At 39.8% G+C, this 15593-nt stretch overlaps 1 protein-coding gene across 2 annotated transcripts in view; it reads left to right on the top strand.

Annotated features, from left to right (window-relative positions):
- Positions 1–15032, top strand: part of Homer1 (homer scaffold protein 1) — a 100121-nt gene extending 85089 nt beyond the window's left edge. Inside the window, exons 6-10 of one of the 2 annotated variants that reach the window (XM_052743563.1) lie at positions 4579–4614; positions 5907–6063; positions 9296–9406; positions 10129–10209; positions 14492–15032. In XM_052743563.1, coding sequence (XP_052599523.1) covers positions 4579–4614; positions 5907–6063; positions 9296–9406; positions 10129–10209; positions 14492–14680 — 574 coding nt within the window. In that variant the 3' untranslated portion in view covers positions 14681–15032. The remainder of the gene's footprint in view (positions 1–4578; positions 4615–5906; positions 6064–9295; positions 9407–10128; positions 10210–14491) is intronic. The other variant, XM_052743564.1, reaches the window with a different exon arrangement.
- Positions 15033–15593: the final 561 nt, after the last annotated feature.

Below are 15593 nucleotides of genomic sequence, written 5' to 3'. Positions count from 1 at the left end.
AAATGGTGCACAGATGTACATGTATCCTACACATGAGACAATAAAATAAAGAAGAAAATGTAAAGACGTAAAAACTTAATACTAGCCAGGTGGTGCAACACTTGAGAGGCAGAGGCAGGAGGAGTTCAAGGCCAGCCTGGGCTACAGAGTGAGTTCCAGGAAAGACTCCAAAGCTACACAGAGAAACCCTGTCTGGAAAAAAAACAAAAAACAGAAACTTAATACTAAACTGCTTCCCTAGAGTGTTCATTCCAGGCTACGTAGGTCTTTGATCTGGCAGACTGCGGCCTTGTACACTGTACTGTGTTTGGGGACTCTGAAGAGTAAAAAAAGATTAGTGAAAATCCCTAACACAGCTTGACCATGTCAGGGCTCACTACTTAATGCGTTGGGACTCAAGGCATACTCACGGAAATAAGAAGTATATTAAGAGACTGGGTACCTTCAACTTTCACTGCCCTATTTCTGTGGCCTTGCTTCCGTTTCCTACCACCCCAGGCACCTGCTCTTTGTGCCTTGCCTGTGTCGCTTTTCCTTTGCATAGCCCTGCTGCTTTAATCCTTCTCCCCCACCTGTTTCTTACCACCGTCTCCAGTGGCCGGACACCTTCTCTTGTCCTGTAGCACTGGTCTGCTTCCTACCCACCCAGTCTCTTCCCATGCCGAGAAAGCCGAGCTCGTAGAGCAGTTCTGAGACAGTGCTATCAAGCTGAAGAAAGTCTTTCCAGCTCCTCCAGTCGTTTGTCATCGTGCAGTCGCAGGAAGAACACACAAAAGCACGTAGAAAGCTTTTTACTGTATTTTTGGTAGTAACATAACTTTATTAAAGGAGCTGCATACAGGGGCATTCCCCTTTCTAATATGTGAATTTGTATCCATTTTTATAGTTTGTATACTTGTAAAGCTACAAACACAGGTAACAGGTTCTCTGTTCTACGTTCTCTGCGCCCTTTTGTAGTTGACCCCACTGTCCTTCTGTGATTTATTTTTCACTTTGCAAATCTGATATACAGTACTCACTAGGTAAGTCCATACCCTTTGACAGCATTTTCTGTTCCCTGGTCTTGACTGTGCACCTCAAACATGAGTGAAGACATACAGTATTTGTCTTTGGGGGCCGGCCTTTTACATGTAACATGATTTCCTTGAGGTTCATCTGTGTTACAGTACATTCAGAATTTCCTTCTATTACATGTACCTACATACTTTATTTTGCTGGTCCAGCCAACCACTGAAGGACATGGGGTTACTTCTAGCTTCTGACTGCTGTGACTAACCCTGTTATGAGAGTGGGTATTTTATTTTTCGGCCTTTATGTCTTAAAATATTTCTTCAGCCCTCTTCTGTAGTACAGTAGCACATTTTATTAGGTAGTTTGATATTAGTCCGAATGTTTTGTGGGCTCCTTTTTCTCTGTGTTTCACTTTGACTGATTTCAATCATTTCCTGCAGTTATGTCAAATTCCCCGAATCTGTCAAAAACATTCTTTATCTCTATTATATTATTTCTGACACTGTCTCTTGATTCTTGCTTGTAGTTTCCATTTCTCTGTTGAAATTCACAATCTGATCAAGCTTGATGTCTCCTTTCCGAGGAAAGCCTCGGAGGGCTGTTTGCCTTCCTGGCTTAGTGCGCCCTGCATCTCTGAGTCAGAAGCTGGGATTGCTTTCTCTTTTGACGCTGGCTGCATGTTGTTCTTCGGTATACACTGCAACTTACTGAATGTCAAGTACTACAGAAAGACAGCAGCAGGTTATAGTAGTTGACCCTTTATCCAGAGGGGATTGGGTCTGGGGCCCGCTGTCAATACCCAGATCTGTGGGTCCTCTAGTCCCTTGTGTCAAGTGACACAGTGTTTGATGTCTATCCTACCGTACACTTGACCTCTACAAGTGGACTGATGCAGTATATGTGCTGTATAAATAGCCAGTGCTTTGTTGATAAAGAAAAGTCTGTTTATGTTCAGTACAGACAAAATACGTTTTTCCGAATCTTTTCAACCAGTAGTTGACGGAGTCCACAGATAGGAATCCATATGGAAGGCCAGCTACTATATGTGCTCCTATACTTGGGTATGACTCTTTCTCATGTTAGCATAGGAGTTAAGTCATTCTACTCAAGGGTTAAACTAGGTTTTTGGTTTGTTTATCTTTTAACCTACTTGTAGTAATATCTTGTGCTTAGGGTCAATGCTGACCTGCTGGAGAGATTTTTCCCACAGTTCCTGATACTTCCTTAGCTTTTGGATTGTCTTATACTTTATCCCTTTCACAATGGGAAGTTGCTGTCAGTGTGATGGTGAGGACCCAGCTACCTTCTGGTAGCCGGTAAATGCCATCTTGTTCATTTGAGGGTCTTCTACGGGAGTTTCTTACCCCTCTCACAGATATTGGAGACCCAAATCCTGGACTGTTTTCTGCTCTTCCTAAGGTATAGAGGTTTGTTCTCTTGTTTCCCAACTGTACTAGGTCATCTCCTGTGTCCAGAGAAATAGGGGGGACAGTTTGAGATTACCCTTTTCTAGTAGACTAAGCCTAGGTAGGCTTTACAGCCTTCACACAGTGAGGGCATCTCCCTTCGTCCAGGCCTCTCCTGTCTCCCTCTTTGCTCCCAATCATTCACTCATGCTGCTTCTGGCAGAAGATCGTGGTAAAGACCTTGCAGGAGAGTGTAACCCCTCCCTCGTGCCTCCTAAGAGTCTTCTTAGAAGTGCTTTTTAATAGCCTTCTTGCTCACAAACAAATATCATTCCATGTGCGAAATTGTATAATTACTTTGTTGACATAGAAAATGAATACATTTACCTGGATTAACCATAGTATACTGGACGTTTAGGGTTTGTCTTAAACTCGAGAGCCTCCTTAATCTAAATAACAAGCAAATTTGAAGATACTGGATGTGCTGAATAGTTTTATGTCAACTTGACACACGCTAGTGATCTGAGAGGAGGGAACCTCAGGTGAGAAAATGTCTCGATAAGATCAGCCTGCAGGCAAGCCTGTGGAGCATTTTCTTAATTAATGGTTGATGGGGGAGGGCCCAGGCCATTGTGGGGGGTGCCATCCCTGGGCTGGTGGTCCTGGGTTCTATAAGAAAGCAGGCCGAGCAGACCGTGGGGAAGCAAGCCAGTAAGCAGCACAATCAGCTCCTGCCTCCAGGTTGCCACCCTGCGTGAGTTCCTGCCCTGACTTCCTTCAGTGATGGACTGTGATGTAAAAGTGTAAGCCAAATAAACCCTTTCCTCCCCAACTTGCTTTTGGCCATGGTACTTCATTGCAGCAATAGAAACCCTAACTAAGACACTGGAAAATCCTAGGGTAATTTGGAAAATGTTGCTAACCTACTTTAAATATATACTTAGATGGTCATATCTTTTCTAATAAGTACATTGGTCATATGAATTAGGTTCACCCTAAAGAGTTCATTTAACCCTCTTCTCTAAAAACCTATCTCTAACTACAATCATACTGTGGTATTCTAAGAGTTAGGACTTACTTCAATATATAAATTTAGGTTGTGGGGCTACCGTTGAACTTGTAACAGAAGACACTGAAAACCTAGTTCAGATATAGAGCTCCTTCTGGATGACAGTGTCTAGCAGAGTCCTCTGCTACAATTACATGTTCTGTCTCTGCTAACCACTAGTCATGTGTGGCTGTGGCTATTGACTGTATGAAGTGTGCCTAAGGAGACTGAAAAGTGAGTGTTTAATTTTGTTAATACTGAGCAGTGTAAATAACCACATGTACCAATGGCTCACATTTGAATAATGCTTGACTAATCTAACATGTAAAGATTGGAAGATCAATTATAGTTAATATAGGAGTCTAATGCCACAGTCATAATAAATGAAATAAATAGACATAGATTGAGTTACGAAATTCTTAATGGAGTTTCTACCAATAAAATATAAAATAAAAGCGAGATAATAATGTATTAAAATGCCCTTGTTCTATCTCTATAGAGATGTTGTAGTTCATCTTTAGAATGGTATTGTTTTTTGACAAATAGATTTTAGAAATAAGTCTTTAAAGTCATTTTCATTTTTAATTTTAAAGAGGTTTGAAAATTGCATATAGCAAATGTTTAAATTAGTTCAATAAGATTTCAGTTACCAGATTGAAGAGTCCATTTAAATGAAATACTTCTGGGGGAAAACTGTAGGTGGTTTTAATAAAAACTAATTCATGTAGAGTAGGTGAATAGTTATGTGTTTTTCTTAGAAAACCTAAATCTAAAAAGTCATTCCACAAAGAAGAATTTGAAAAAAGTTTCATTTTTGGGAATAAAAATAGTTTGCTAAATTCATTGCTTCATTTATTGCTTTATTCTGTCCTTTAATGTTTTGATGCGATACTGTTACCTGGTAAATTTTAGGACCAAATAAAACTAATTTTAGATTTATAACGAAGTTATAAAAACTGCACTCCCGTATACCCTTTTCCTGGTATCCCTCAGCTAATGTCTTGCATGATTGCAGTATAATCATCAAGCTTTGGGAATCAGCACTATTGCAGTAACACCAGCTAAGTCTCGGTCTTTACTAATGACCCTCTCTTTCTGTTGTCTCTTTGACAGTGCTGGGGATCGAGCCCAGGGCCTCTCCCATGCTAGGCAAGTGCCTTACCATAGACTACACCTGCAACCCCAATGTTCCTTTTCCGTTCTACAGTGTTTTTTGTTGTTATTTCCAGTCCCTGTTCTGGTCCTTGGTCTTTTCTTTATGTTTTTAAAGGCTTTTGATTTAAAGGCTTTTGATTGATTATGTTGAAGAATGTTCTTAAATTTGGGTTTATATGATGTTTTTTTTCTTATTTGATTGATTAGCATTTTGAGTTTGTTTGCTTCTCTCTCATTTTTTTTTAGGTTTATTTATTTATTATGTATACAGTGTTCTGCTTGCATGCCAGAAGAGGGCACCAGATCTCATTATAGACAGTTGTAAGCCACCATGTGGTTGCTGGGAATTGAACTCAGAACCTCTAGAAAATCAGCCAGTGTTCTTAACCTCTGAGCCATCTCTCCAGCCCCCTGTTTGCTTCTCTTAAGACTGTCTTTGGAAATGATCTGCTGTCCTTCTCTGACTGTCAGGGGGTTATAATGTGGGTAGATCTTAAAACTGGTATTAAGCTTTAGAAATTTTGATTATGAAAACTGCCTTCTTTGATATATTATAATTACTATAAAATACCAGTCTATAAAACATGCTTTGTGGTACAAACCGATACTAAATATAAAAGCATTGATAAAAGAATGCTGTAGGCATCACTGGTTAATGGGACAGCGTTAGTAGAATTTCATTCATTGGAGTAAAATTCAATAATGAAAAGGAGAAACCATAGTTTCTTTCAAACAAGACAATTCTCCATTGGAAAGTTAGCAAAGTAATTATCAAGAAAGGGGTCTTCCAAATGAATAGAATTGCTTTTGTAGTAGTTATTAGAATGAATTTCTTGATCTAGCATATCATATGAAATCATTTTATTATAATTATTATAATAAATTTTTATATCTGAGCATTTAAGAATTCTGAATATATAAAGATACAGTAATTAAAAAAAAATACTATACCACCTGTTCCAACCTTTCTATCACATAAGCATCCTCATCTGTCCCCACCGAGGAATGAAACTCTAGTGGACTTTGGTGCCCTTAAACAATATACCACATTGTTAGGTATTCTTTTTAGCTTGGAGTATATTATATGTGTATAATATATGTTAATATATGTGTATCACATTTACCCGTTAGACGTATCCCATTCTAGAAGCACTTTTTGTTTTTATTGCTTGGGGTTGTCTGAAAACATTCTTAGACTATAAGCTTAATAATAAAATTAAATATTGTTGTCCATTCAGAAGCAGCACTCAGTGAAATGATAACATTTTCTCCTTATTTTGTTTTAGTTCAGCAATCAGCAAACACTGGGAGGCTGAACTAGCTACCCTCAAAGGAAACAACGCCAAACTCACCGCAGCCCTGCTGGAGTCCACTGCCAACGTGAAGCAATGGAAGCAGCAGCTGGCCGCCTATCAGGAGGAAGCAGAGCGGCTGCACAAGCGGGTAAGGGCAGGGCTGCGCCAGCGCTGCTGATGAAGGTTTCTGCGGTGAAGGGGAATTCGCATGTAGACGCAGCGCATGGGAGGGAGTCTGCTAGGGAAATTCTTTGCTTATCAGGAATATATATGAGCTAAGTTTCCTACTTTACTGGCTCAAGAAAAATATTTCTCAGAGTGTAATGAGAATGAAGATTATGGCTTTCGTCATCAAAAATGAACTGATTGTAGTTTCAGCTGTGCCAATTAGCTGTGTGCCAAAATGGCAGAGATGTAAATAGGAAAGGGGAATAAAGACAAGGGGACAAAGTTAGAACAGATACTATCCTCTCCTGTGTATAAAAATTAACTTTCAGTTTGTGAGATGAAAAAGTTGTGGAGCTCTGTTTATACTACGTGAATATACTTAATGATGCGTAAGATATTCTTGTTAATTTATCACAGTGGAAACCTAGCTTATGACAAATCACTGGTAGTAAATACCCATTGAAGATCTAGTGTGTTCTCTTACTGTGTAATACTTTCCCAGAAGGAATTTTTGCAGCAGTCAGAATATTAAAGTATTTATGAAAAGAAGTATGCGCCTGTAGTCCTAACCCTGAGAAGTGAGGCGGGAATCTGCGGTCTTTGGACACACATCTGTAGTATCCAGGGCATTCTCTTCTGTAGACTGAGCTTGCCGTCATTTCCTCGTAGCTGGTATCGGTTCTTTAGGATTGTTGGGCTGTGGGTATACAGGCAGCAAATCATCTCAGCTTTACTTTAGATGGTTTACTGACCACTGATTCCATTTCCTGTTACCACATGCACCGTCATTTTTAGATAAATATTGGACATTATAAGTGAGCTTTTATAAAGCCTTCTAGTTCCTTTGGAGAGTTGTTTATTATTATTATTATTATTATTATTATTATTATTATTATTATTACCAGCAGGCAATAAATCCCTTGAATTTATCTACTGATAGATTTAATCCATTTTAATTTTCACTTGTCCTAGGGAAAATCACTTGGTCTAGTCCCAGGCAGTTTTCTCCCTAAGATGTAACCCTCTTGAGGTGTGACAGGAAGCACGAAGTATTTTCAAGGCCTCATTCATCTGACACGATTTCAAACTGCCTTCTCTATGGCCAGTGCCACCACCTTCAGTCCTTCCAGTGTCTGGTTTTTATCTTCCTGTGCCTACCCCCGACCCCCCACCACACCCTGCACTCCCTGACCCTTTAACTGTGCACACTCAGCTGTGGAGTCCACTAAAGATTTGTGGGAGATCTATTTGCCTTTTATTTAACTCCCCCAATGTCTAGCTCTTCCAGCTATTCTGAGGAGTCCCAAAATGCTTGGACTCCTCAGGAAAGTAAAGCTAAGGGTTTTATCTTGAGTTCATCGAGCCGCAGCTGTACTAGCAAGTGCCTTTAGACAGAGATGTGTGAGTCATTGGCACCTAATGTGACTGCTTTTCTAGAGTTGGCTGTTTGGGGGTTTTGTTGTTGTTGTGTTTGTTGTTATTGTTTGTTTGTTGTCTTTTGTCATTTTGCCCATAGGTTGGTTGTTTTATGTTTTTTTATCTGTAGGAAAGTTAGTCCAATAAAGCCATTCCATTTTTATCAGCACTGAAATTCCCTTTAAGACATTTTTAGTTATTCAAACAGAGACAACTGATGTTTATTAAACAATAAATAAATGATTCCAAAGAGTTTTTAATGTGTGTGTGTGTGTGTCTGTGTCTGTGTCTGTGTAAAATGTCTGCATGTAATTTTGGTTGAGTTTGTGCCATGACTCCCATGTTGAGGTGTAGGGACTGAACTTAGACTGTTAGATTTGTGTGTGGCTCTTGCTTTTCCTGTTGAGCTGTGTCTCTAACCCATTCCCAATAGTTCTTTATTAGCTGCTCCGTATTGTGAGCAAGGAAGAAGAGAGCTTTGAGGTTTCCAGCAGAAGGGATTGTCTTTCAGAAGATAGGTGCTGAGTTGACTACCTGTTAAGATCAGGATGGTCTTCACAGGACATTCTAGTTCAGTCAAGAAGATGGACGTGAACACCATTTATTCTTAGGTCAAAGAGAATTGCCTACTGTTACAGTTAGAATTGTACATCTTAGCCAAAATAGGTTGCAGCCAGTGAATGACAGACCCTAGGATTGAATTTACCCCTGTGGTCTGGGATGCAGCCCAGTGGTACAGTGCTTGCTTCACATGTGAAAGGTCCTGGGTTCAATCCTCATTAGTGAAAAGAAAAAAGATTTAATATTATAAAAAGCAATTGGAAGACTTTGAATGTCATACAGTTATACTGTATGACAGTTATAACAGTCATACTGTTAGCAGTTCCCGAATAGCTAAGAACAGAGACCACAGTTGTAATTAAATCCACCACAGGAACATTGCATTTGTTCAGACCTAGTAAAGAAGGTCTGTATAAGGAAGCATATTAGTACCTAAGTAGAAAGGAAGCTGGGATGTGAAGGAAACACTTCTAGAATACAGAGGGTAATTTGCTGTTTTGAAAGCACAAGGCAAAGTTTGCTTTATCCTAGTCAGCAGGACTTTGAGAGAGTGGCATATGAGAAATTATGGTAGGATGTCTGTAATGTGTACATGATTTCTTCTTGTATTAACGGGTGGATGACTTTGAAGGACACTGACCTTTCCCATTATCTTAAAAAGGTGTCAAGTGCTCATTAAAAAGTGCTCATTACTTGTTGGCTCTTGGTAAATTCCTAGTGACTGAAGAACTGTTGTCTTTCCCATAAGAGGCACAGTTGACATGAAGTCATTCTAATATCCCAAGTTTTTAGGTGTTTTTAAGCATATCTTTCTTTTCAGATTCTCTCGTATTTTGGAAATATATTTGAAAAAAAAAATGCTTACTTCTGTAAGGCCAGTTTTCAGAACGCGTATTTCCCTGAGACTACAAATGGGGGAAGTGGAGGTCGTAGCTGTGCTTGTACAAATGTTAAGGAACATTCCTTAGGAATTTGTTGTAGTGATTATCACTTGTTTTCCCTAACCTGGCTCTGACCAGCACTGAATAATTCATTGTCCCCAAACTATCTAATAATCCTTTGGTTTTTGCCATTGCCTTAAATATTTATCTTTAAAGAATTTATTTTATGCTGGGAATATTAATAGTCTTTCATATAGTAATTCAAAATTCATTAACTTCTCAGGGGCTTACTATGACTTCAAGAAACCCTTTGAAATTGCCACTTAATTTAACCGTGTTCTCATTTAATTGCAGGTCACTGAGCTTGAATGTGTTAGTAGTCAAGCAAATGCTGTGCACACGCACAAGGCAGAGCTAAATCAGACAGTACAAGAACTGGAAGAGACGCTGAAAGTGAAGGAAGAGGTAGGTCCACTCTTCAGTCACCTGCGATCCAGACAGTGTTGTGTACAACGCTGTAGATGGGCAGGTCTGTAGTACTGTCTGCAGAGACGTGAGATTGTCAGTCTTTTAAAGATGAAACTTACTGTTAGGAAGCTTGCTCACGTTTTCCCCACTCAGGTTCCTGTTATTATTAACTGTGTTGAACTATGGCTGCCTTTTGTATGAGAGTTGTATTTATATAATCAACAGGAAACCATTAGAGATTAAATGCATTTTTGCAAGTTGTTGCTTTTTTGGTTTCTAGTCAAAAAGAGCTATTTTATATACCAAAGGAAAAATTGTATCTCAAACTTGAAGCTGTTTAGCACTATGCTAAACCATCAGATTATACTTGCTGATAAAAATCATTCTGGACTGGACATATGATATTGCACCTTAGTCCCACGCCTAGGAGACTGAGGCAGGAAGATCTTGAGTTGAAGCCAGCTTTTGCTATGTAGTGAGTTCAAGGAGTGGAGTACAGTGTGAGACCCTGCCCCACCTCCAAGAAAGAAAGAAGGAGCCTCACTCTGTTCCAGGTAGCATACCTATACAGACATATATCCCCTCTGAAAGTAAATAAAGGACACCTTTTTAATTACTCTTTTCCTCAGAACTAGGAAATAATTTCAGGGGAAAATTAGTTCTTCCTTCTCCTTATTATAAGTTAAATGTTGTTAAAGACCTTACTTTACCTTTTCCAGGAAATCGAAAGACTAAAACAAGAAATTGATAATGCCAGAGAACTCCAAGAACAGAGGGACTCTCTGACTCAGAAACTACAGGTAAGATAAGTAAAAATGTTTGTTGACTCTACCCAGAAAGTATTAGTCATTCTTCAACATCAGAATGACGTTTTTGAGCTCCCGTTTTTGTTTTCTAGTACCTCTGATTCATGGCTAATGTTCAGTGTTCTAGACATTCCTTGATTACTGCATTTGGGTAGTTTGTCATCAATGGGGGCCGTTCATAAGCTGTTGTCAGCGTAGGACTTTGGAAATTTCTGCTTTTATCATTAAAAGGTACCCTAAACCTAACAGAAAACGTCTCTGATGGATTTCATTTAGTGTAGGGACCTGCTGAGCTACTGTCTGAAATCTGGCATTCCTTGTGCTCTAATAAAACAAAAGTCAGTGCCTTTTTCCTTTCGTCAGCCTTAAATCAATTTTGCCCACTTTTTTTCTGCATAGCTAACATACTTCCTGATTCTAGTTGACATACATGCATCCTGTGTTGGTGGGAGTCAGATGTAGAAAGATTTTTCAAAATTCATTACTAAACTGCCTTTTGCCAGCGTAAGCTAGCCGCCTTAAGAAGGGTTAGAAGCACTTTAGAAAAGAAACAAGTGTGTTCATAAAGTGAGGAGTTTGTCAGAGGCTTGAAGAGGAACCTGGAAGCCAAGGATTAGGAGGAGCAGTTTATAAGAAGACTTAGCAATTTTTATTCAGTACTTGCTGTGTACAGATGTTATGTCAAGCACTCTTCATATTATATCAGAATATCACAGTTCAATGCAGAGGAACCCAGGGCTTGAAGAAAACAGTTCAATGCAGAGGAACCCAGGGCTTGAAGAAAAGTAACTTGTCCAACCCATATTTAGATCAAGACAGTCCAACTCTAATGCCTCTGTCCTTGACCACCAACCAAACTCTGCAACAGTGGTGACCCTTCAAAAAGAAGACTTGGCCAGGCATAGTTTCATACACCTTAATCCCAGCACTCAGGAGGCAGGGGCAGGAGGATTTCTGTGAGTTTGAGGCCAGCCTGGTCTGTGTATGAGTTCCAGGATAGCCAGGGCTACACAGAGAGACCTTGTCTCAAGGAAAAGGAGAAAAAGAGAACAGGTTCCTTGCATGAAACAAGGCTGCCTCTTCAGCTTTCACATACAGTTAAGCCCCTCAAATGTACAGTCTGCTCTGGTCTACCAGGCCGTTGGTTTCTGGGTTCAGGCATTCACGGAGGTCTTCCTCTTCACAGCCCCTGTGCCCTCTGGAAAGGATTAGAGTGACAGCTTGAGAAGCAGGTCTGTGGAAGCTGTTACGTAGGTTCTCTGACTGCCAGTGGTTTGATGTTTCTGTTCTGTCTTTAGTAATATCCAAGTCCTGAAATTTTCACAGCTTTATTGTCATTGTATGTTCGTGTGGTTTGTGGAGGATGGCTGGCCGGACTCTTATTACTTTGTCCATTCGGAAATTTGTCTACTTCTTTATTGCCAATATCTTCCTCTAGAAAACATGTTGTATTAAACAGGGACCATTTTATCTTTACTGAGTATTTTATTCCCAGTGCCTAATAGAAGATGTCTAACAACTAATTGTTAAATAACTTCTCCAAAATGCATACATTTCTTTTACTCATTTTTTTCTGTGTAGAAATGAGTTATTGATGCTTCTCTTGTTGATTTAAATGTTCTGTTATGTGTAAAGATCTAATAAAACATTAATATATCTTAATTACATACTTAATATCTTAAGTATAAACTGTGAAGCAGGTGTCCTTAAGACAATTTTTGTATGGCTTTTATTTAGATTGAATGGTGCAGGATTTAAATGTAGAGAAAATTAACCATACCTGGTCACATTGGCAGTGGTTATAATTATATAATTTTAAAGTTTTTCCCCAGCGTTTGAGTAGCTAACATATACCACCTTTGCCCAGTAGAATTTTGTACTTTCATTTTGGGGCCTTTCAAGCACTCTGAAAGGAATTTGAGATTCTGGCCTATAAAGTGCTTTTCTTTTTTGCTACACTGTGAGGTTGGTGCTCCTCAGGTGCCTTGAAGGACTAGGAAATGAGTAGACAGAATGATGGCAGAGGACAGCCTTGGAGAGAGAAGCAAAGGCCAGAGGGGTTGCCGAGTGTGTGCACAGGCCAGGAAGATGCTGGCTGTGACTTCAGTCAGGGCCAGTTGACCTCTGTTCTCTAGGTTGTCTATTCTTACCCCACAATCATGTTCTCCCCATCTAAAAATAGATCAGGGCCATCTTCATTGTGCTGGTGCTAGTCCGTTACTGAACTAGTAAAGTCTACAGAGACACATCTTGGAGTTGGACATGTACTCTACAGAGTATAATGCTGTTGAACTGAGGGAATGGTGTTTTGTGTGGTTCCAGTCAAATGTTGCGTGTTTCGTTGGTTGGCAAGAAGAACAAGGGAGCCTTTCATGTCTAAGAAGACTGTAGAGGGCAGACTGGGCTACGGCTGTGAAGTGAGCATGACGACGGATGATGTTTGGTCTATTTCTGTAGCTGGAAACATTCTGTCCCTAAGCTTGTTGCTGAAGTGCAAGAGAGCACTCTGTGCAGTCATGAGTGGAATTTGTACCCTTGATCACAGGACCTGTTCCTCCCTGATAGTTTACAGCCTCCATGGATGTAGCTTCCGAGTTTCTAATACTAATTTCTGATTCTTTTGTTGGTTCTCTTCACCTAGCAAATACTTTGAGATTAGATTGGGTCTTTACACTCTTCATTTACAAATTATACGTGTTCTGTTTCTCTCTTAATTCTCCCACACTTAGCAGCTTATCTGGGGAGTGATGTAATGTTGCTTGAGCCTTGTTCAGAGTTATCACCGTCAAATCCCATGATTATGTTCAGAATTATCAACTGTTACTTTCTTTAATGTTTTCAAGTTTACCCAGTTCTTTCTCTCAAGACTTGAATGTTTTTATTCCATTTATATATTTATTATGTGTATGTGCCACGGTGACTGTGTGGATGTCAGAGGACTACTTTTGGGAGTCCCTCCTCTCCTTCTACCATGTGTGTCCTGGGCATTGAACTCGGGTTGAGAGTCTTCTGTTGTTGTGACAGGGTCTCTCTGTGTAGCTCTTGCTGTCCTGAAACTCCCTCTAGAGACCAGGCTGTCCGTGACTCACAGAGATCCGCCTGCTTCTGCCTCCCTAGTACTGGACTAAAGGCATGCACCGCTGTGATGCCAGCTTAAGTTGTGAGTTTTGGAAGCAAGTGTCTTTACTTGTTGAACTACCTTTTTGGTCCTAAAAGCTTTCATTTTTGAGAAGATTGTGAGAAAAATTAATGTGGAGAAAAAGATACTCATAATTCAAACACCAGAATTCTTTCCTTTTTTATGTGTATGCATGTTTTTTCTGCATGTATGTGTCTTTGGAGGCCAGAAGAGGGCATCAGATCCCCTGGAGCTAGAGTTACAGGTGGCTGGCTGTGAGCTGTCATATGGATGCTGGGAATTGAATCCAGGTCTAGAAGAGCAGCCAGTGCTCTTAACCACTGAGCCATCTCTCCAGCTCTAAATTTGATTTTCAAAACTAAAGTTAAATCATTACTCATGTAATTTTGATTTTTTTTGGACTTGCTTCATTATATATTTGTCATACTTAGAAACATTGTTAAAAGCCATTTATAACTCCTAAGTAATCCTCAGTGTGCTGGCATTTAGACTATATCAAAAATTTTAAACATTCTTGTATTGTCACAAAATTTTGCTTTCTTTTTGTCATTTTTTTTCTTCCTGGATTGTCAGCCTGGAATTGTCAGCTTTATACTTCTGATACATGCAGTTACTGAATCTTCATTATAGCTTTTTGAGTTGAGCAATTGTGTATTCTTACACAGTCATTCCTTTGATCCTGAATACAGGATCAGGATCAGTATAAGACAATCTTACAACCTCATTTTAGGGAGTTGCTTTTCTTTGAACTCTTTCTTTAGAGTTACCGGTTAGGAGAACCTGCTTTCTCCCATCTCTGCCCGCTCTCACCCGATTTCTCAGTAACAAAGATCAGCAACAAAAGTGAGATGTAAATAATCCTCAGACACCCACCTGAGGGTTCTGCCCGTCCTGAGAAGTGCCTGAAGCCTTGCCTGGAATGAAGCAGTGGGTAGTAGCCCTTTGTTGTGGGGAGGACAGGTGTGTTCATGGTCAAGCATGGCTCTCTGAGATGGCTGAGTCCCAATCTCCTTAAGTTGTATGAAATTGAGCGTCAGAGGCTCAGACTTATTAAAAGATACTAGGGACAGCAGAAGTTGTATTGTTATCTAAACAATGAACTGACGTGTGCGTGTATGTTGACTTTTGTTTCTGAAGGAAGTTGAAATTCGAAATAAAGACCTGGAGGGGCAGCTGTCTGACCTAGAGCAGCGCCTGGAGAAGAGCCAGAGCGAGCAGGAGGCTTTCCGCAATAACCTGAAGACACTCTTAGAAATTCTGGATGGAAAAATATTTGAACTAACAGAATTACGAGATAATTTGGCCAAACTGCTGGAATGCAGCTAAGGAGAGTGAAATCTCAGTGCCAGTTGATGAAAAGATACTGTCTGTCTTCATGGGACTGTTGGGGCTCTGCACCAAGATTGCACAAAATTTTTTGAATATCATTTCCTCCAGGAGGAGGGTGTTTTGAAAATTGGAATTGTATATTTCAGTATAAATTTTAGAATTTAGCTTGTAGCTAGTTGGGGAAAAAAAGACATGAAAAACTTGAACTACAAATTACCTCCATGTATATTGGCCATAGTTAACTGGAAAGTTATAAGTAGACACTTAATGCGATCTTTCACCCCTGATATTAGCCAGTGGGAGAACTAACAGTGTTTGGGTCCTTTCTCCCCCCCCCCCCCCCCCCCCCCCCCCCCCCCCCCCCCGCTTTTTTTTTTTTTTTTTTTTTTGTTCAACACAGTGAAGATTATCTGCTTTTTAAATTAATTTATTTATGATATCTACAGCTGTGTTTTATGCAAAAACTTAGTACTAAAAGCCCTGTCTTTTGTTGTTCTCTGAATAATTTCTCAGGATATTTTTGCACTGCTGAGAAGCAGGGCCATTACCAATTAATTCTTGCCAGGCGTGGGAGAGAGCTACATCTCTAATTGAAATCACTGTAAATGGGTGTCTGGAGTCCTTCCTTTTTGTACTAGGAGTGTCTCACTCTAGTGACTGCTCTGGTACACTCTGCTGCTCTCCAGTCTTGTCTGCCCTATAGTTTACTTTTCCATATTGATGCTTGTATTTATGAGAAGATACTGTCTCCCATTTTATTACACATTTTCAAGACAATTAAACAAAGGCAGCTGAGTCCCTCAGATATTTTTCTTTTTGAATTTACAGTAAATTTGACACACAGAACTGAAATACAGCAGTCTGTCCTTGGCGGTTTAGCCTAGCAATGTTAAGTATATTTACAGAAAAT

Source organism: Peromyscus californicus, unplaced genomic scaffold, assembly GCF_007827085.1.
Source record: "Peromyscus californicus insignis strain IS unplaced genomic scaffold, ASM782708v3 Scaffold_18__1_contigs__length_77618521, whole genome shotgun sequence".
Lineage (NCBI taxonomy): Eukaryota > Metazoa > Chordata > Mammalia > Rodentia > Cricetidae > Peromyscus > Peromyscus californicus.
This window is presented reverse-complemented; position numbering and strand designations above follow the sequence as displayed.